This window comes from Oculina patagonica, chromosome 9, assembly GCF_052425735.1.
Source record: "Oculina patagonica isolate OP01 chromosome 9, crgOcupat, whole genome shotgun sequence".
Taxonomy (NCBI): Eukaryota; Metazoa; Cnidaria; class Anthozoa; order Scleractinia; family Oculinidae; genus Oculina; species Oculina patagonica.
This window is the reverse complement of record NC_135766.1, coordinates 27774165-27796618: the sequence shown is the minus strand read 5'-3', so window position 1 is coordinate 27796618 and position 22454 is coordinate 27774165. Positions and strand designations below refer to the sequence as shown.

The following is a 22454-nucleotide window of genomic DNA, read 5'->3' as shown; positions in this document are numbered from 1 at the left end:
ATGAGCGATAGTCAACTCGGCTGCGCCTCGTTGACTATTTAGCTCATAGAAAACTCGGGCTTGTAGTCTAATTGTTAATTAGTACTCGCTAAAATTTCTCTCTGTCAACTTAGTACTCGTTAAATTTACGTACCCACCCCCCCCCCCCCCCAGTCAACACAGTCGAGTTGTAATTTTTTTAAGCGATGACTTATAGCTGACGACGTCATCGCTTTATGCAGGCAGCCGACCGGCAGGATCTTTTTGTCCTTTTGTCTTTTTGTCGTTTTCGCGCGATCGAACAGAAATCAAGTTTAACTTAACAAGAAATCGCCGCGTAGAACTCAAAAGCAAAATACTCCCGTGTAGTCAGAATGGAACACCACAATGTATAAACGAGAGAGACTAAATTTTATATGATGGCATCTATTAGATTTAATAGACAGAAATTTCAAATTCTTATAAAATACAGGGCCACTGTGAGCAAGAGACCGTTTGACCTTTCTCGCAGCTGAAAAACTAGCTCCCGCGTATCGTGTGTCATTTATCGGAAGTCACACACTACTAACAATATAACGCAATCTACTGTTGTTCAATTGAGCAAATCTACGAAGAAAATGTATTATTATCGCTTTATGCAGGCAACCGACCGGCAGGATCTTTTTGTCCTTTTGTCTTTTTGTCCTTTTCGCGCAATCGAACAGAAAACAAGTTTAACTAAACAACAAATCGCCGCGTAGAACTCAAAAGCAAAATACTCCCGTGCAGTCAGAATGGAACACCACAATGTATAAACGAAAGAGACTAAATTTTATATGATGGCATCTATAAGATTCAGAAGACAGAAATTTCTAATTCTATAAAATACAGGGCCGCTGTGAGCAAGAGACCGTTTGACACACTACAATATAACGCAATCTACTGTTCTTCAATTGAGGAAATCTACGAAGAAAATGTATTATTATTTTTGCATCCTTGGCCTGTGCATTCATAACTACTGTATTTATTTGAATTTCATCAGATCCTAACTATGCTATTAAAATAATCACCAACATTGCTTCTTAGGTTGAAAAAATGTACACTACAATTTGATAACAGTCTTTATCACGCACAAGGTGTCGGCTACTTTTATTTACGTTTAGTTTTTGACAAATAATAAATAATAATAATTCAAAATCATGTTAGACCCTTTGTGAAACGTCATCGCTTCTGCATGCCGTTTATTTTTTAAATGGATGCCTGTAACTTTGTGTAACTTTGCATTGCAAATTTTTGTTCAATTTCAAGTTGTTTGTTCTTTTACTGAACATTTATTTCCATCTTAGTTATATAATCATTAAAAACTGGTTTACACGATATCACTAATTTTTCAATTTTTTCGGAAAATCACCCAATCTTGCTCAGAAAAAATCGCTAAAATTTATGACATCATTTTTCGCACACAGGGTTTGTGCCTGCCGCTGTTATGTGGGTTGATGTGTCGTTTAACAAGAATTGGGTGAGAGGCCAAGTACCAGACGGTTTATATAAAGATATTTATATAGATATAGGTTACTGTTGCCGTACAGACGGGTTCGCCAGTAACGCCATTTTCCTGCCAACTGACTCTCCTTTCGTACTTTTTAAGACTAAACACAGTCATCAGTGCCAGGAAGTAAAAGGAATGAAAGTAAGAGAAGGATATTTTAAATGGGACTGTGACGATATTAATGGCGTTACTAGTTTAAAAGATAATCGACTGTTTGGACCAATGAATGCAGAAATTGACTTTTGGGGCAATCTAAAAATTGACTACTGTTATTACTACAAATAAGACGAAAAATAGAGTCCGGACGCGTGCTTGAGCTTGAGGTGTTGTCACTGACTCGTCCCCAGTCGTCTGTTCTGTATCTCCTGTGTCGAGGGAAACTGTGTCAAACTGAAAACGGAGGGCCTCGGGCTCCCCGGCTCCCCACCTCATTAATAAGGTGTTGTATATATCTCTTAACAAATACTATTGTGGCAGCTTAAAATATCTTGTGAACTCTTTAAACAACGCACAGCATAACTTGCAATGAACTGAAACTGTAATCAGAAAGCTTATAATCCAGTTTGACTTGCCTGTTAATTTTATAATAATAATAATAATAATAATAATAATAATAATAATAATTTATGAATTTATATTGCGCTTTTTAACATGTAAATGAGCAAAAGCGCATTACAATATTAAAACTTAAAAATATTAAAATATACTAACTATATACATTACAATATTAAAACATAAAATTATTAAAATAAACTAACTATATACACATTATTGACTAGATCTAAAAGTTAAAAAAAAGCTAATTTAAAAAGATATGTTTTAAGACGAGATTTCAAACTAAAAATAGAACTAATATTACGAAGGCTAGCTGGAAGCGCATTCCAAAGTGTAGGCGCACTGACACTGAAAGATCTGTCACCAAAAGACTTTTTCATTTTCCCTTCTGGGTGCACTAAAAGCGTACCTGAATATAAGCGCAGTGAATAGCGTGCGTGCTTCCTTACCTCTATACAGTGCGCTAGAAGAAAACAATGTAAGCGTAATTAAGAGTATCTTTATTAATTTAAAAAAGGTCATACATTTAACAAATATGTCATACACAAAAGCAAAGCACGGACAAAGAAGCACTGGAAATAAAAGAGCGAATCAACTCATGGAATGTTTAGTGGTGCAACCGTATCGAAATATCTTTCTTCCTTCATAGAAGCGTTTTCTATCTGTGGTGCATTTGAGACTAAATTGTCCTTTTAAAGAGAACATTGTACCTTAATCTGTAAAATATTTTCGAAATGGATTCGTTGAGGAGAAACTGTCCCAAGCGAGATTTACGTAATATACTTTACGATTTTTTTTTTTGATGTTTTATGTTTTAACAACATTTCAGAAGGGGCTTCATAGCCTCCTATGTTGTGGAAGAGGGAGGGGGGGGGGGGTAGGATCGCTAGTATTGAAGCCCTTAAACTTGTAGGGTGTAAAATTATCCAGGAATATTCCTTTTGAAGTCTTCGACAAAACAGAATGACTTTATAGTTACGTAGGAACTACGTCATAACTTCCCAGGAGCTGCCATCATGGATCCACGATCTCAGGTTTTTGATATTTTCGTTATCGTGCATCGGCCAGGAATTCGTGCTTGAAGTCTGGCAGCGTGGTTAGAGTTCAGCCATCGCAACCTGCATGGAGGCGCCGACTTTGTTCGACCCAGGGGGTGGTGGGGAAGAAACTTGAAAAACTTGGAAGTGGACACAGCGGTGCCGGGCAACCGAGTGTGCGCAGTAGCAATCGAATGGTTGCTAAGGGCATAGTGAATAGAGAAGAATGGTTATCAAGCCTGACCAAGTTTAGTTCACATTTGTTTGGCCTTGACCGTGCACACAACACAATAGATGTTTACTTCTGTCTGAGCAACTAATAGAAACGTCTCTTTGACGTAATTCGTGCATAGCGTTTAAAGGAGAAGTTCACTGCAGAATGGCCATTTATTTTCTTTACGCCAATAAAAAGTTTAAACAAAGATATGTTATTCACCAAAATTTTAGCCTCCAACGTTTGCTATAACCCTACGAAATCTTTCCCGAAACTCGACAACTTAACGCCGCGTGACGTCAAAGAGCTCATTCTGAATTTTGGCGGGAACATTTTTATTGTCAAAACTCCTTGTTGTTTGAATTTTTTGGAGCTATGTTTGAGCAAAATGGAGCTGCACAAGCAGGCATTTGGCAAACAAAAGTCACTACGAAGAAACATGGAGTTTCGAGTATTTAAAGTTCCCTGCCAAACGTCGGGCTGAGCTCTATGACGTCACGCATACATTACCAGCTCCAAGATGGCGGCGTTTAGTTGTCGAGTTTTGAGAAAGATTTCGTAGGGTTATAGCGCACGTTGGAGGCTGAAATTTTGGTGAATAACATATCTTTGTGTAAACTTTTTATTGGCGTAAAGAAAATAAATGGCCATTCTGGGTGACTTTCTCCTTTAAGGAAAAACAAAATGTTGTGCACGGTCGTAGACATTCCAACATAAATCTTTGCATCTTGTTTGCTCATTTGAAGATTGCCCGGCTTCATACCATTTTCCTCTATGAACCATGCAAAAGGGAAAGGGGAAAACAGTGATAACAGCTACCAGCCTGGCAAAAGTGAAGTTTTGCGGATTCTTCAAATAAAAAGAATCCTAATGATTCTCTGATGATTTACCATTTTTTCGGTTGTTGAACGTAAAGGCTGGTTCTCATCCCCCCCCCCCCCAAACCACCCAAAAAAACACCGCAATAAGAACCACCTAAAGGCTGGTTCTCATATGATCGCCCCGATCGTCTCTGTCGCCTCTGTCGCTTCAAAAAGTTTGCTTGCGATCGGGGCGATCATATGAGAACATCACAGAGACGTCTGCGACGATCGGGGCGATCGCGATCGCTTCGATCGCCCGTGTTCTGTCCGGGCGATCGGTCGCAGACCGAGGCGATCGCGAACGACTATATGAGAACTACTTTCGCAGAGGGAGACGATCGAAGCGATCCAAACTGTCCCATTGTGCATCATTATTACCCAGAACTACGTTTCCGTTTGGTCTCCCTTTTGCTTCTGCGCCGTAAAACGGCAATAACGAGAAGATAGGAGGCCAGGAGGTTTGCTCTTGCATCGAATGCTGCCATAAGCAATATCGGAGTTTTGAAAAAACACACGTGCGTCAAACGGAATAAAATCGAATATTCGTATGCGGGAACAAAGAAAAGATCATGAATTATTATCTTGTTTGATTATTCCTATTTTGCATATACCAGACGATCGGGACGATCATATGACGATCATATGAGAACCATATGATCATATGACGATCATATGAGAACCAGCCTTTAAGGCTGGTTCTCATATGATCGTCCCGATCGTCTCTGTCGCTTCTGTCGCTTCAAAAAGTTTGCTTGCTCCAATCACCTTAGACTTTGCAAACGACAGAAGCGACAGAGACGATCGGGACGATCATATGAGAACCAGGCTTAAGATCGTCTCAGTATTTGCAAACGATCGATGCGACAGAAACGATCGGGGCGATCATATGAGAATCAGGCTCTGACGGATTTTTCGCTTGAAATGCCACGCCGCCGAGATATTTCTCATTGACGTGAAACATTAAATGAGAAATGCGGCTAATGCAAAAATTTCTCGGTGGTGTGAAACATCAGGCGCAAAATCCGCAGAAAAAAGCAGTTTAAAGTGAGAAAAACACGCGTCCAACCGTAGTCCGTAGTCGCCGTATGTTAAATTCCATTTAATATTAACAGTAACAATCAGGTAAAAAATTACAAAAAATTGGTTAACAGCTGATCAAGAACTACAATGAGGAGAAAAATCGTCCATTCATAAAAATTTTAATTTTGTGCGAGAACATCGCTCGTATGTTAAATTCCTCCTAATATTAACAGTAACAAACGGATAAAAAAATACAAAAAAATGGTTATCAGCTGATCAAGAACTAAAATGAGGTAAAAAAATCGTCTATTTACAAAAAAAAAACTACAATTTTGTGTAAAAACTTGTGAAAACATCGCTCACCCCGATTATTGACAAAACGGATGATTATCTATTTAAAAAGAAACGACAAACGGTCAAACTAGCATTTGAAATTCTACCAGTTCATTAAAACTTGATAAGATACTCGGGGTAACACTGATTGTCAAAAAATACAACAAAGATCGTTGGATTTCCAGTATCATCTACCACAGAATCAAACAAAATTTCTGGCCGTGAAGGATCTTTTGGAGGAGGTACAATCATAGGTGGGGCTCCTGTGCAATACTGCCCTACAAGGACCCTGGAGAGGTACATACACCGGTTACCAACACTAGCCCCGCTCCTTGCGGCATAACCATATGAGTAGGCGGCATCCCTAGCGAAGTAAACTCCTTTCCCAAAGGCAGACCCTGATGGAAAACAATATGCAGGAATTAAAGGGACTGTGTCACGGCTAAGTTAATGATTTGCTATTGAATTTTGTCCTTTATTCGCTATGAAACTAAATTTTTGCAAAGAAATTAATTCAATGATTCTAAATGACAAAACCATAGCTTAACAGCAGCAAAATGTGTCTCCCGGGCGTTGCAATTTAAAGTTACAAGCAAATGAGATTAACTTTTGAAAACGGTTCCGTCGGACCACATTTCAAAAACCCATATCGCAATCCGTTTCAATCTTTGACACTTTTGGCCATCCGTGCCTTCTTTTGCATTTGGTGTGTTATTTAAATATCCCTTCACTGTTTTAAGAGGTCATATTATATATTAAAACGAATTTGATGGTCATTTCTTGTGCCTAAGTTTGGCTAAAATCCGTGACACGGTCCCTTTAACCTCAGAAGAAAAAGGGCGTGTCCCATCTCGTAGTCGCCTGAGGGATCGGTACTGGGGGCAATAATAAGGGGGGGGGGGAGGGGCATGTTCCCATGTTTCCAAAAATATTTCCCTTTTTCCCCTTTGTTCTTTAAAAAATTGATTCCTTCCAAAATACAAACACAGCTTTTTCCCCCGTGCTCTAAGCTTTTTTTCTTTGTTCCCTTGTCCCCGATTATTTTATAGCCATGTTCCCTTGTACCCTAAAACCCCTCGGAGAGACTCAATATTGCTTCTTATTTTTTCTTTTGTCACAAGTAACGATCCCATCGGCAACTGCGAGATGAATCTCAACCCAGGTTTCTTCTAGTTTTTGAAGTGAATTGTTGGTAAGATAAACAACTATTCATAAGTTTAAAGATAAAGTTTTAAATTTGAAATAGAGTAGACAAACTGACCATCAAAACCCAGCTACCGTGTTTTCGTATTAAAGGGGTTATATTTTAAGGTAAAGAAAGTGACCGTATTCACGCGCGAGCTGGTCGTTTGAACGGTGTGTTGGGATTGAAGGGGTTCAAAAAAACCCAAAATGATTGACAGATGTTTTGCTCGTGCCAGAAAAAGGATTACCATACTAACGAGGAGGTAGTAAGGCGGATAAACTGTAATTGCACTTACACTCGAAAAACAATACAACACAACAGATCTATAATCAAGGTCCCCTCTAGAATGTCGACCCGTGTCAGAAATGAGCGCGTAAATGCTCTGCAATGTTGTTGTGCAGTATGTTGGAGGCGTGGTGGACTAATGGTGAGCGCCCGCGCTGGACTTTGGATCGAGAGGTCAGGGTTGAGCCCCGACTGGGGCCATTGTGTTGTGTTCTTGAGCAATATGCCTCAACTCTCACAGTGCTTCTCCTTTCCCAGGTGTATAAATAGCTACTGGTGAATTAAATGCTGGGAAAAATCCTCCAATGGACTAGCATCCCATTCACCGGGTAGTAGAAATATTCCTAGCAACTTAATGCTACAGAAACCGTTCTAAGCTCCGGCGCCTATGGCTCACTTTGGCCCGATACAGGACTAGCTATTGAACATCTCAAAGATAACTTTCGTATGTACCCAAATAAATCAGCAGCTTATTATTAAACAGATAAATTACTGAAGCTCGCAGCACTATTGGGTATATTGCAGGCAGCTAAGGCCGCATAATTACTGAACCTCCTAAAACCCCTATTTTTCTTTCTCTGCATTACATCGACGATTTCAGTCGCTTCTACACTGATGTTTTGGTTCATGACTGCAATCGTCGATATATTGCACAGAGAGAACAATAGAATTTTAGGAGGTCAGTAATTATTCGTTATTAATAACTCATCCAGCGTCAAATAATAAATGGGTCCTGTGTGCTATAATTCCTGTATCTCTACGTGCCCGTGCACTAAATACTGTATCACTGCCCTTACCATTTAGTCCCGCGAAGCTCCTGTTGAATCCCTGAGTATTTATTTTCGTCACGCTGTCAGGGTTTGTTCCATGGAATAGCAGCCTCTCGTTTGTGCCTCCGTTATCCTTGTCCATTTTTACTTTTCTAAGTTGGTAGGCCTGGTAAAGATGAGGATTCTGTATGCGCTCGATACTCACAATTGCAAGAGCCACCGAGCCTGTAGTCTGTTGGAATCTTACAGCTACATCCTGGTACTCCTGAGACATAGGGGACAGATTAACCGTGTGGACAGTGACGTCATTTCCGGCTTGGTTTCGAGGCATTGGGTCCCAGTTTGTCGGAAGTGTCGTTGCTAATATAAGAACACAAAAAAAAAGGTTTAGAACAAGTTTATTTCCTGGTTGATGATTTGATAAACCGAATAACTACATGTTTAGGCAGTGATATAACAGTATATCACGGAACGTCTGTGAACTATAAGGAGGGATATATTGATTATATGAATGGCCGTTTTTATGCTAGAGACGTTAAAGCTTTAACGTTAAAGGTCTCGAGACGACTTTAACGTCTAGTATAAAAACGGTAAATAACACAGACGCCTTTAACGTCTGATGGCTCTGACGTCTTTTCGTAAGTGCGTCTGAACGACGCTCTTAACGGACAGCTTTAACGTCTTAGGCGTTAAAGGCGTCTAGTATAAAAACGGGACGCCGTTAATGAGAGAGAACTGAGTGAGGCGCGTACTAGGTATGCACAATTTAATATAAAATTATTTGGAATGAAATACAAGAGCTGTTTTACAACATGGACACAGTTTCTCAGTCTCTTTGTAAATACCAAAATTAGCACCGCGCCTCTTATTCGAGAGCGGCGCTTATTTAATTATTTTTCTTCTTTTATAATATTTTTAACATCTCCATTTCTTGTGTTTCTGCTTGACGACAGAGATAAAAAGACTTCATAAGATGCAATCCCGCCATGTTTCCAGCAAGATGCAAGTCGATTTGTTCGTAAATGTGCGCAAAAAGATTAATCGTGTCCAGTGTCCTCCGAGTATAGAACCCTGTCTTTGTTTTATTTTTTATTTATTTTTTTTCTGAAAAGCCGTCTATTAAATGCGTCCCGTTTTTATACCAGACGCCTTTATCGTCTCTAGCTTAAAAACGGCCAATCTCATCGTGTAGACTAAAGCCCGGGCCAAACGAGGATGAGAATTGATGATAGTCGATAAGAGTGCATAAGAGTTCCATGCCAAACAAGAGCGAGAGTTTGAACCCTCATCAACTCTCATCCTCGTTTGACTCGGGCTTAAAAGTGGAAGAGGGATATGGAGAGGCGAGTGCTAAAGAGCGTGCTTTGGTGTGAAGCGATGGGGATGTGTGCGAAGCGAGAGAAACGTTTTGTATACCTTTTCGTAATAACCGCTCGCCAATTTGGAGAGATAAGAAGACGTCAAGCAGTCTAATACGAGTAGCAAGGTAAGTCCTTACTGATTTCAGTTCAAAAATGTGAATACAGACGTACCCTCACTCACCCCTTCTGAGTACAGTTATTTTGACTGTATTGCAGGGCCGTAGGCAGGGGGGTGCGATGGGTGCCTCCGCACCCACCCAAGGGCCACAAAGGTTCGCCTAATCGGTGAGTGAGGGGTAAAATGACTCTCAGAATGAAGGAAATGTGGACTTAAACAACTTGATTTTTCAAAATTTCCCGGGGGAGAATACGGATCCCACGAGACGCTCACACCTCTGGCGCTCGCACCCACCCATGCAAGATTCTGCCTTCGGCCCTGTATCGGCCCTGTATCGACTTACTTGATAGTTTGGCGCGCTCTTTAACACGACTCATCAAAATTCTCTCGTTTAGTAGGCCCCAGATCTTCCCGATCATTTCTGCAACACTACTGTGTTCACCACGGACAACAATACGACTCGTAGATTGATCAATTTCCAATTTGACGTCGCATGCCTGGGCTTGCTTCTGAAGACCATCGATCTGCTTCTTAGAAAGCTTTCCAATTCCCTGCTGTTGCACTGTTTGAGTTGTAAACGCCTCGGTGATTCCACGCGTCAGTGTGTCAGTAGCTCGTTTGACAGCAGCTTTGCTGGGACCGGTGATGTAGATTTTGACTCTGTCTTTGTTCCTTAGATCTGGCACGCCGCCATATAGGGTCATCCGCGGCTTCTTTTTTGGCGGTTCTTCTGTTTTTACTGAAGGTGGACTGGGAACTGGTTGTTTATTTTCTCGCTGTTCCATAAGCTTTTGTTCTTTCTGGAAAGCTTCCATGAATTTAGCTTGGTACAGGACTATTCTAACTTGGCGTAAGTTTACGCAAGTATTTAAAACGTTTCTCAAAGCTTGGAACATCGCTTGGGCCGAGACCACCTCCGACAGTCTACTAGCCCCAGTCCCAACCGCTGGCAGTGAAATCTTCTTCATGCCCTTTGCGTCAGCTAGTTGGAGACATTTCTCCACGCACAACTGGAGATGTTGCACAGTAGAGGAATTTACAACCATGTGAATGATGTTCGGTACTGCCAGATTCCCGCCACTTGTCAGCACAGCGGATCCGGGCGACTGCTGACCAAGTTTACTGCACTCGTCTTCTACTTGAGCACCGCTGGCCTTGGCAACTGCTTTTCCTAACTCCCCAGCCCCACATATGTTCATGTCCGTGCCAATAATGTTCACAATGGCGTCTGTTGTCTCTTGAGTTAAATCACCTTGAACGACCTCCACAGTTTTACGATTCTTCGTTTGCAGAGCTGTGCTCTCTTGCTTGAAAGCATCAATAACTGCTTGATCTCCGTGGAACAGAACAAAACGAATCTCCTTCACCAAGGAATGTGGATTATTCTGGCAAAATTTTACTGCTTCATCCAACATGATTCTTGAGGCCTCGTGTGGAGGAAAGGCTAAATTGCCAGTTCCAATCACGGGAAAGGCAACAGAACTTCCTCCAAGCTCAGTAACTTTGACGAGAGATTTCTGGACAATGGATCTTAAAGTCTACAGTGAGCAAATGACATATAATTAGCGTATTACATAATAGAGAGAAAGGGGAGCCTCGAACCAAGCGGCCCAAACCTTCGGAGCTTATCCCGGTTTCCGTAACACTAAGCGGCTAGGAATAGTTCTTCTCCTCCCTGAATGGGATGAAGTCCATCGCAGGGTATGCCCTCAGCATTATGTTTCCCATTTATACACCTGGGTGGAGAGAGGCACTATAAGAGTAAAGTGTCTACCCAAGAACACAACACAGTGACCACGGCCAGGGAACGAACGCGGACCGCTCGCTCCGGAGTCCAGTGCACTAACCAATAGGTCACCGCGCCTCCCACATAACAGAGATAAGCCCATTTTATTATAGGAAATTAACGCTCAATGAAATCGTACAGAATATTATGTTAGACGCTTATTACGAGAAGTTCGAACTAAAGGGATTTTAAAGAGCCAGAAAACACAAGTCGTAAGTACGATGGTTTCACGTTTATAAGAATGTTTATAAGAAAGCTTGTAGAAATGGCGACTTGCGTATTTCGAATATTTATTATTGTAATTGCAGTTGACTACTACTTCGATTTACTACTATGGATCAAAAGTAGTGCAAAAAAATACAGATTTCTTTAATTCCTGCTAATCTTCAAAATAAAGCACGGCAAGATTTCCGCACAGCCCCATACATTTATTGTGCATACAATGTTTTGCTTGACTCGTTCTTTTCTTGATTGCTGTTTGTGTAAAGTGTTAGTCTTAAATGGTTGCATACATAATTAATCTATGGGGCTGTGCGGAAATCTTACCTAAAGTACCGCTTCAGACGCAAGCGCGAAACATTTGCATAGTACACCAACACCTGTATGCCGCTGCTTTTCTTTTATTTCGGAACACTTATACCGTAAAATGCCGGTAATAAGCCCCCCCCCCCCCTCTCACGGTTATAGACCCATCTACCTGGAAATGAAAAATTACATCCGTTTATAAGCTCCCCTCTGCGGGATGACAGCACTGAACAGGGCTGAATGTTGCTTTATTATGCGTTTTTAACTTATAAAACTTATTTCGATCATCACTTCAGTGACTAGTTTCGAAACTTTTGTTTTCGCTTATAAGCCCTCAGCCCTCCAGGATATAAGCCCCTCCGCTTATAAGCCCACCCAAAACCCCTTACGAAGTTGAATAAGCCCGCGGCTTATAACCGGAATTTTACGGTATGGCTGCTGTGACGTCATATAAAAACGCTCTATATTTTTTGATCATCGACTATACTTACGGCTTCGCCATTGCCTCCATCCCATTTTGAACAGCAGGTATGAATCACGTGACTACAGGCCAAGAGGTAACCTGGAGTTATTGTAATTTCTCCCGGTTGCGGAGCTTGGTAGATTTTAGTAATGTTAGGACCAGCTGCGGAGAAGATTGCTTTTGAGCACACGCCTTGTGGACTGACAAGAGTATGCGCCTGAAATGAAGACGAATTTTGCAATCAGCTTAAGGTTTGTAAAATTGACATTTCGAAAGTGGCGCAGGTGAAAGAAATTACCTTATTACATGAAAGTTTCGCGACATGTTAATTTCGCGATTTTGAGGTGCACATATTTCGCGACACTTAAAGATGATTTCCAGTCCGTACTGCGCACACTCGGGCTTTGTTTACGTTTTTGTTTTGAATTCGTTGAAACGTTACACTTCGGTGACAGCATACATGACGTTTTTTAGTCCGCCATTACAGTTCGTTTCGTTCAAGAAGTTCCGATGAGCTAAAACGTCGGTTTGAAATAGCGTCAAGGTTCTTCTACTCGTTATTATTTGTTCTGCAAGGATATCTGGCGTTAATAATGAAGAAAAAGGTAAGTTTGTCGCGGAATTTTTAGTTTTGCTTGTAAACATTCCCTTCGTGCGGGCTCACATAAACATTGCAGCCGAGATTGCGCAGTACGGACTGGAATTCATCTTTAAATTTCGCGATTTTGCGAAAATTTTGTATTTCGAATCACTTTAATTTCGCGTTTTTGAGTAAGACACAATTTACATTTCCTTGGCAATATTGTTAACAATAAATACAAGCGAAAATAATGAACGACGTTTCGGTGACATCCTGGCACCATTTTCAAGTTAAAATTCATTTGCGAAAGAAAGTTATTTATACTAAGATAAAGGTATGATAATGAATAAATTAAGATAAAAATAAATGTTCAATGTTTATGTTCATTAATGAGAACAATAGAGTGAATTCGTGTAACCCGTTTTTTATATGCAAATGCGCCGTGTAATATTTAAATGAGCTGTACAGGAAAACAGAAAATTGCGGACAAATCGTAATTATTTGCATGTGGAAGTCAGGTTAAAATTCAAGCATTTACCAATATGTAAAAACCAAAACAGATAACGGGGCTTAAAATTTATCATGCCTTGAATTGTCTTGCGATTTTAGACAAACATTTCATATTCAACATCCCGTAAAGAAAAACAAATTAAACTTGACTGTAACACAATTCTGCGCGAGCAATCCAATGGGGAGCTTTAGCAAATCACGATGACAAACAACTTTTGTTTAGCAAACAAAAGGTTTAATGAGCAGGAAAATAGCTGTGCACGTGTTCTATTACTCTTGGCAAATTTCTTTCTCATCTTCTGAAAAACAACAATGTGAAATGACTAAATCCTGCGTGATTTTGAACCAGACCGCTAATTTTCGATTTAGGTTGAACATGTTCTTGAAGTGCTTAAAGAAAGACACGTCCTGTTTATACTTATTTTCTGTGCACCTGTATAACTATTAAAGTGATTTCTTTGAGGTTTTCTGACCACTCGTGTATTGTTTTATTGTATACAAACATTAGAATATTATACGACTCATTAACATATAAAAAACGGGTTACACGAATTCACTCTAATGTCCGTTCAAGTCTAAACAAATACCTTCGCGCGAATTGAGTCCGACTGAGTGTTAAGGCTCGGTTTCTTCATGCGAATCCACAACATTTCGTGTATTAAGCAATCGAACTTTCCCTGACATTTCTTTAAGATCTTAAAATTGTTGGTCAGGTCGCCAACTTTATCAATTCGGTGTTCATTTTGAAGGTGTTTTCCAATGGCTGAAAATCGGTGTTCCTCAATGCGCTTATAAAGGTGACGGCTGGTGTAACCGACGTATTCTGCATCGCACAGATCACATACATAGTTATAAACAACGCACTGTTTATTTATTACAGGTGGTTTTGACTCCTGTAATTTGAGATCATCGCCAACTTTTCGGCTTCTAAAAACTGGCTGCAGTTTGTGGTCAAGTTTGTTACTCAAGTCCGAAAGGTGTTTCTTTACTATGTCCGCTGATTTCTGGTCCTTGAACGGCAGGACAATGCGGTAGATATTCTCTGTTTGAGGCGTCGATCGTGTGTCTTGTGACATCACTGAATTAACGAAATGGGTGATGGTGGAGTTGACAAGAGAATCTGGGTACTTGAGCTTAGAAAACATCAGTTTAAGGCGTTCGCATTCTGTTGTGAATAGTTCCCATGTTGATGACAGGCGGTAAGCACGGTTTAGCATGGTTTTAACTAAAGATCTTTTGTAGCGGTTGTCGACGTGACTTTGGTGGTGTAAGAGCAGACCAGTGTTTGTTGGCTTACGGTAAACACTTGTTATCAGCTTGCAGCCCTTCTTGCATATCTCAATGCCCACAAATGGCAGCTTACCATTTGACGCGATCTCCATGGTGAAGGATATAGATGGATGACAGTTGTTCAAAGTCTTCAGAAAGGCTTCTGCGGTTTGTATGTCTTTCACTGTGGCTAGTGTATCATCTACGTAGCGTCTGTAGAGTCTGGCAACTTGTTCTCGTTCTGTAGCTTTTCTTCGATGGAACAAAGAAAAGTATTAGCCATAAGGGGACCCAGAGGAGACCCCATCGCTACTCCGTCAATTTGTTGGTAGAGTTGACCGTTAAATTGGAATAGCTGTTCCTTTGTTGCTACTGACAACAGTTCAATTAAATCCCACTTGCTGATGTTTAGGTTGTGTGTGTTGTTGAACCAGTTATCAACAAAAGCTTTTTCAGCAAGGATCTCGATGGTTTCTTGTAGTGGGACGTTCGTAAATAGAGAAGAGACATCATAAGATACAAGGATGTCAGTTCATTGAAGCTCAGATTGCGAATCTCGTCAGCGAAGGAAAATGTGTCAGATATTGTGTAGCTGTTGATTGACAAGGGCTTGAGTTTATCGTCTAGCCATCTCGCGAGGGCGAAGTTGTAAGTACTTGTGGCTGATAGAATGGGCCTCATCGCTAGCTTTTCTTTATGGGTCTTGGGAAGACCATAGAGATGGGCGAGTCGTGATCCTTTTGGGCAAACTGAATCGGCGATCTGTTTTGGGAGAATTTTTCTAACGACGGATTCGAGGTGTTTCTCTTTCTGTAGTAAAGGGTGGTAGTTTTTGGGCTTTCGTCCACGCGTCTTGGGTCTCTCCAAACTAACGGTGGTAAATTTAGCTGTATCATTGATCATTGATCATTTCTAATCAATGATCAATGATACAGCTAAATTTACCACCGTTAGTTTGGAGAGACCCAAGACGCGTGGACGAAAGCCCAAAACTACCACCCTTTACTACAGAAAGAGAACACCTCGAATCCGTCGTTAGAAAAATTCTCCCAAAACAGATCGCCGATTCAGTTTGCCCAAAAGGATCACGACTCCCCATCTCTATGGTCTTCCCAAGACCCATAAAGAAAAGCTAGCGATGAGGCCCATTCTATCAGCCACAAGTACTTACAACTTCGCCCTCGCGAGATGGCTAGACGATAAACTCAAGCCCTTGTCAATCAACAGCTACACAATATCTGACAATTTTCCTTCGCTGACGAGATTCGCAATCTGAGCTTCAATGAAACTGACATCCTTGTATCTTATGATGTCTCTTCTCTATTTACGAACGTCCCACTACAAGAAACCATCGAGATCCTTGCTGAAAAAGCTTTTGTTGATAACTGGTTCAACAACACACACAACCTAAACATCAGCAAGTGGGATTTAATTGAACTGTTGTCAGTAGCAACAAAGGAACAGCTATTCCAATTTAACGGTCAACTCTACCAACAAATTGACGGAGTAGCGATGGGGTCTCCTCTGGGTCCCCTTATGGCTAATACTTTTCTTTGTTCCATCGAAGAAAAGCTACAGAACGAGAACAAGTTGCCAGACTTCTACAGACGCTACGTAGATGATACACTAGCCACAGTGGAAGACATACAAACCGCAGAAGCCTTTCTGAAGACTTTGAACAACTGTCATCCATCTATATCCTTCACCATGGAGATCGCGTCAAATGGTAAGCTGCCATTTGTGGGCATTGAGATATGCAAGAAGGGCTGCAAGCTGATAACAAGTGTTTACCGTAAGCCAACAAACACTGGTCTCTCTTACACCACCAAAGTCACGTCGACAACCGCTACAAAAGATCTTTAGTTAAAACCATGCTAAACCGTGCTTACCGCCTGTCATCAACATGGGAACTATTCACAACAGAATGCGAACGCCTTAAACTGATGTTTTCTAAGCTCAAGTACCCAGATTCTCTTGTCAACTCCACCATCACCCATTTCGTTAATTCAGTGATGTCACAAGACACACGATCGACGCCTCAAACAGAGAATATCTACCGCATTGTCCTGCCGTTCAAGGACCAGAAATCAGCGGACATAGTAAAGAAACACCTTTCGGACTTGAGTAACAAACTTGACCACAAACTGCAGCCAGTTTTTAGAAGCCGAAAAGTTGGCGATGATCTCAAATTACAGGAGTCAAAACCACCTGTAATAAATAAACAGTGCGTTGTTTATAACTATGTATGTGATCTGTGCGATGAGAATACGTCGTTACACCAGCCGTCACCTTTATAAGCGCATTGAGGAACACCGATTTTCAGCCATTGGAAAACACCTTCAAAATGAACACCGAATTGATAAAGTTGGCGACCTGACAACAATTTTAAGATCTTAAAGAAATGTCAGGGAAAGTTCGATTGCTTAATACACGAAATGTTGTGGATTCGCATGAAGAAACCGAGCCTTAACACTCAGTCGGACTCAATTCGCGCGAAGGTATTTGTTTAGACTTGAACGGACATTGTTCTCATTAATGAACATAAACATTGAACATTTATTTTTATCTTAATTTATTCATTATCACACCTTTATCTTAGTATAAATAACTTTCTTTCGCATATGAATTTTAACTTGAAAATGGTGCCAGGATGTCACCGAAACGTCGTTCATTATTTTCGCTTGTATTTATTGTTAACTGTATTTCTAAATTTAATCTTGGCAATATTATTTTAAATAAAAAATAACATCAACATTAAGAAAAACGCAAGGGCGGGACTCAATATCGGCAGTAGCAACAACAGAGCAGTTCTCACAATGTCTACAAACAGGTCATGCTTGTACGCGAGTTATTGTTCTTGAGTCCATTGACGACGGCAACCATTAAGATTGATAATTCCTTCCTTCAGTGGTACTCAACTTATTTTCTCTTGAATATTGACATAATGCGAGTCACTGGCATAATGTGACTGAGTCACTTAATTTTTGCGTCATGTTATGTTCGCGACACTTATTATTCGCGTCACTTTAATTTCGCGATTTTTTTGGAATCGCAAAATTCGCGAAATTAACGTGTCGCGAAAATTTCATGCAATAAGGTAATCAGATTGCAAGGCTAGCAGCAGTAGTCAGCCTGTAAGTTATGCTACAGAAGATAAAGGGTTGGGTGGCAGCACTAGCAAGATCTCTCATTAATGGCTCGCTACCCTTCGAGAGAGCAATAGAACAAACAACAGAAACAATGTCCCTATTCCCCAAAATCAATAGCAGCTGCTACAACAGAGGACCAGTAGAATTAGACTTGCTTAAAAAGCATTAATAATTCATAAAGAAAATACAAAAGAAATTAATGTTTAATGAGTGTCTTTATATCTGATAAAGACACGGCTAAACTTTACGTCCAATTTTCTAGGCCAAAATAACCCCAAATCTAAATATTAGTGCAAGAATGAGTTGATTTACGTCAGAAGATTTTTAAGCCGTTCAATAAATTCGCAGTTCGTGTTTTATCAAGTCTAAAACACTCGGCTGCGCCTCGTGTTTTAAACTTTATAAAACACTGCTGCTCGTTATTAAACATTACTACAATAACGATAAATGGTGGGTTATAATTTAGTATAAAGCATTAGCAAACCTGCTCTTTTGCAATATCTCCAATCGTCCACGAGATCTTTTGTCCTTGAGGTGTAACGAAGAATGAATCAGTGGACAAACTCACGGAGGAGCCGATGGCACTAGCCGCCCCGCCCGCGCTGCTGTTTGTAGAAGGTGAGCCTGTGCCGGCAACCGCTGACCCATTTGGACTGGAGCCAGATGGCTGAGCCGATGGTTGATGGATTCCTTGTTCAACGCGTACGTAACACTTCTCTTCATTTTGAACTATCCTTAACAGACTGTCCATTCTCCCTTTCGCACAAAAGGTCGTAATGCCTGGCTGTTCGATCTCAAAATCGTCGCGTACAACTTTGTCAAGAAGCTCATTAACCAACTGTAAAGCCCAATTTATACCATCACTTCTGGCCGTGACAAAAATCCCATCATCAACTTCAATAGCACCTTCAACCCCTCTGAGCTTCCTTTGTATGGCCTTGATTTGTGGCATGCGATACTGCCATATATACTCCACCTCATCGTCTAAGCATAGAACCTGCTGTGTGGGGTAGTGAAGGTTGGCCTCATCGTTCCACATCCTTGACCTGAGGGAAACATGACCATAGTAAGTAATTTCTTTAATTTAAAAAGTAATTTAAATTATTGACACGGGGACTAATCTCCCGAGTCAGACTGGCTAATATTTAAATCAATGTTACAGTCCTATGCACCGTAGAGTCGCCACTTGAGAAAGTTTGAATGAATCGCGCTGTTTACTGGCAGCAAGCTGTCGCATTATGATTTACCATGCATCTGAAACACAGACCGTTTTCACGCCTTATCCTTGTACTAAACATTACTATAAATGAAAAAAGGGAACGTTTTTACACATTGACTTAACTCGGGTGTTTTTTTTTTCTTTAAAACTTTAAACCAATGTTTAAACTTTTTGTTTTTTTAAATCGATGCGACTGCGATGGACTAGCATCCCATCCAGGGGGGGGGGGGTGGGGGGGGGGGGAAGCAATACTCCTAGTCGCCATGTCTTGTGACTCTACATACATACATACATACATACATACATATACTTAATTTATACACGGTAAAAACATCAGTTACAAAGATTAAAACACACAAAAAAAACTGATTTACATGTTTGCCGTGTGGGAGCACGAGGGAGACATCAGGCAATTGATAAATCTTTTAAATTGGCTAGAGGAACTAGCAGCTCTGACATCGTGGGGAAGACTATTCCACAACTTTGCCCCACTGTAACAGAAACTTCGTTTTAAAAAATCAGTACGGGGCTTAGGTAGAGCTAACTTGTGTCTCGGGTTTTTTTACGGCATCTCAGCTCGGGAGAGCACAAAAATATAGGAACAAGTTTTTTTCCTTTGGAAACCTTATGTTCAAATCTTAGAAGTATAATCTTGAACATCGTCTGCAAGTTCGAGGTCTGTTTTACACCTTTCGGCCAAACAATAGAGTGTTTCCGTCTGTCATGGAACTATCGGCTGATAGTTGCCCCGCGGGAATTTGATGTTTTTAAAACAAATATTAGCGCGAAAAAGCGCAGGTTCGAGAGCTAATATGCTAGTTTTAAGAACATTTAATTTCCAAGGGGCAACTATCAGACCGACAGTTCCGAGATGGAAACACTCTATTGTTTTTATTGTTCACCACTAAATTTTCTTCCGCGCGCCCAATCAAAAACGCGAGCATCGTGAATTATTTTTTTACTTTTCAGGGTAAATTACTCAATTGAATGCCGAAATGTAACAAACGAGACAAAAACAGACAAGAAACCCACTAAATGCAGCGAATTTAGTGGTTTTTTTTCTGTCTGTAGCCTGCTTGTTTACAAGAAATTTCACGGGCGGGCACTATCCATCCGGCCCTATGAACTATGAACTATAACAATAGACAGTAGCTTTGCACAGGCGCCTAAAAGCTAAGAAATTGTTTGAAAATTTATTATCACCACATCTACAAAATTGATCCATTCCTATTGAACCGTGAATTTAAGTTAGATCACGAACATCTTCTGGTTTCACTGAACTCTATATATGTCAGTAAAAATATCCAGTTTTGAAAGGAATACACAAAACGCGTGTGTTGTGTGACATGTAGTTTCCGACCCTTTGTGTGACAAAGTGACACCGAGTTGACTTGTAATAGGTGACAACTTCAAGACGCAAATAATGAATCTCTTGTTTTTGCTTTGTAATAAAATAATAGAGTAGGATTGTGAATTGCTGAATTCGCTTGGCTGTACAAACGAGCAGATGACACCCGATAAACAAAAGAATATCCCAGCGAACATTTATGAGAGGCCTTAAAGGAAACAACACTAAAATATTGCTGTCACACCGCGTGCAGGGATAAATGGCTGCGGCCAGATCAACAGATCAGATTTGGCCTGCCATGTTAGCTTCTTTGACCGCTCGATCGCCAGTCGAATCGCAAGCCAGCTTTAAAAAAAATAATTCTGACACGAAGCTTTAAAGAAATACCTCGGTTACCCAAGGCTGCTAGGTCGGAAGAAAACTGAAAAGCTTATTAAACCGACGTCAGGAAATCGATGCGATCAATGTCACAAGTTCGTGTTTACACGTGTTTTCTAAGGATTGAGTGTTCTGAATGGATTTCTTTACGGAGGCAAAACAAAAACATAATTCAAATGGTGCCCTTATAATCAGGTTGCGTTGTAAATCTATAGAGTCTTAACACAAGAAAACAAAAGCGCGATTCAACCACAATAATAAACGTGCGAACTTATCATCGAGCGCCTTTTATAAACGTTCAAAATCTAAAAACACAGATCTGTCTGGACGAATCATTTGGGACGTATTCCTCACCTGATTGATGCAGAAGTTCTTCTTTTCCTCGTTCTTCTCCACTCGATTGAACCAGTTAAGCGCTGTATGCGAATCTTTCAAGGAATCAAATGGATTTCAAAGCTTACAGTTTCAATCAGTAACGTGACCGCTTCGAATTCGGCAGCCCGAGCAAACAGTGGCGCCAAAATACTATCCGCCAACACCGCGCGCGCTCGAGCGTGAAACATGATGTCGTTTGCTTGTCACACAACATCACGAGTCACACACTCTAAAGATCACCCTCGCTATCTGTTACAGGGCGGGTGGTAGGGGGACGGGGTTATTCCACATATCAGCTATAGGTATATTTGGCCTACATATAGGTATACGGAGCTGTAAAAGTCTGACATAAGATGTAGAGCAATCGGATTTTGTTCCTGATGCTTCGCGCGACCGGAAGAGTTGAAATTATACAAATGAGGGGGAAAACGGGGAGGAATTATTAAATGTGGCTAGCATTCGCGTTTTTGCGTCGCACGCTAGGAAAAGAAAGAGACTGCTAACAGTCAAGAATTTTATTTTTCAGTTTGGGGTTATTTGGAATGCCGCCTAACTCGTCGTTGTAGTAAGAGCTATGATTTCGTTTTCTGTACCCATACAAATAGTCCGTTGGGGGCTGGGACGAGAGGACGGCTGACAGTACCACACAAACAGAACTGAAGATAGACAGCGATCCTTATTATAGGAAATTAACGCGTCATGAAATTAACGCGAATTTCACATTTTCGCGTTAATTTAAGTCGCATTAATTTTTGTTAACGTTAATTTCCGCGTCGTTAATTAAGTGGAGCGTTAATTTCCATGACGTTAATTTCCAGGTTGGTAAACAACCATTACAAATAACTGATAGCTACGTCTATCTAGGGATTGTTTTCACAATCTCTGGCTCTTTCTCACTGGCACAGAAGAAGCTGTATAATAAAGCTACAAGGTCTTTATATAGTTTCCTATCAGAGATTAACATTTACAATGGTGCCTCTGTCACAACAATTCTTAAGCTTTTCGATTCTCTTATACAGCCAATCCTTTTGTACAACTGTGAAATTTGGGGTTGTTTTTTAAAATTGTTTGGGGGTAATTACGATAAATTTGTTTCCAAAGTTTTTGATGAACGAATAATCCCCGAAACTATGCATAATAAAGTATGCAAAATGGCTCTAGGGGTTCACTCCAAAGCAAGTAACCTCGCAGTAAAAGGAGATCTTGGACGCTTTCCCCTTCACCTCCTTATTTATAGTACAATTTTTAAATACTTTTTGAGACTTCTTACATTCTCGGAAAACAAAATGTTAAGTAGTGCTCTTGAGACAAACATTCAATTGGATAACACTGGTAAGCACTCTTGGTTTACCACTATTAAACACCTTTTGCGTTTTACTAAATTAGATGTGATGACAATAGATTTTTCAACTTTTGAAAGAAGTAAAATACCCAACCTGTTAAGGTTGTTTAAAAATAATCTTTCAAAACAATTTCAGGTTCATTGGTTGAAAAATATAAATAAGGATAAATTAGATCCTTCAATTGGAAACAAATTAAGTCTTTACGGCGAAATAAAAAACGAAGTTAGGTTTGAACCTTATCTAAGGATAATAAAAAATGT

The 22454-nt window shown here is 40.4% G+C and overlaps 1 protein-coding gene and 3 pseudogenes across 1 annotated transcript; 2 read left to right on the top strand and 2 right to left on the bottom strand.

The window, feature by feature from the left end:
* LOC144665087 (perforin-like protein 1) overlaps window positions 1-1792 on the top strand; it is a 21114-nt pseudogene extending 19322 nt beyond the window's left edge.
* A 3543-nt stretch (window positions 1793-5335) lies between these two features.
* Window positions 5336-20980, bottom strand: LOC144664657 (protein mono-ADP-ribosyltransferase PARP15-like). The gene is made up of 6 exons (XM_078525830.1): window positions 20831-20980; window positions 18016-18577; window positions 12052-12240; window positions 9593-10787; window positions 7798-8130; window positions 5336-5927 (listed from the first exon to the last, which is right to left on the bottom strand). The coding sequence occupies exons 2-6, from the start codon at window positions 18568-18570 to the stop codon at window positions 5644-5646; spliced, it is 2556 nt and encodes an 851-aa protein (XP_078381956.1). The 5' UTR covers window positions 18571-18577; window positions 20831-20980; the 3' UTR covers window positions 5336-5643.
* On the bottom strand, window positions 13689-15063 carry LOC144666747 (uncharacterized; annotated as a pseudogene).
* Window positions 15521-17089, top strand: LOC144664715 (uncharacterized; annotated as a pseudogene).
* Window positions 20981-22454: the final 1474 nt, after the last annotated feature.

Excerpts from the sequence above, each read along its gene's own strand:
- LOC144664657 (XM_078525830.1), bottom strand. The coding sequence starts at position 18,570 with ATGTGGAACGATGAGGCCAACCTTCACTACCCCACACAGCAGGTTCTA. Across the intron at positions 12,241-18,015 it reads GAGATATTGCAAAAGAGCAG|GCGCATACTCTTGTCAGTCC; the intron begins GTTTGCTAATGC and ends TCTTCATTTCAG. Across the intron at positions 5,928-7,797 it reads GAGCTTCGCGGGACTAAATG|GGTCTGCCTTTGGGAAAGGA; the intron begins GTAAGGGCAGTG and ends GTTTTCCATCAG.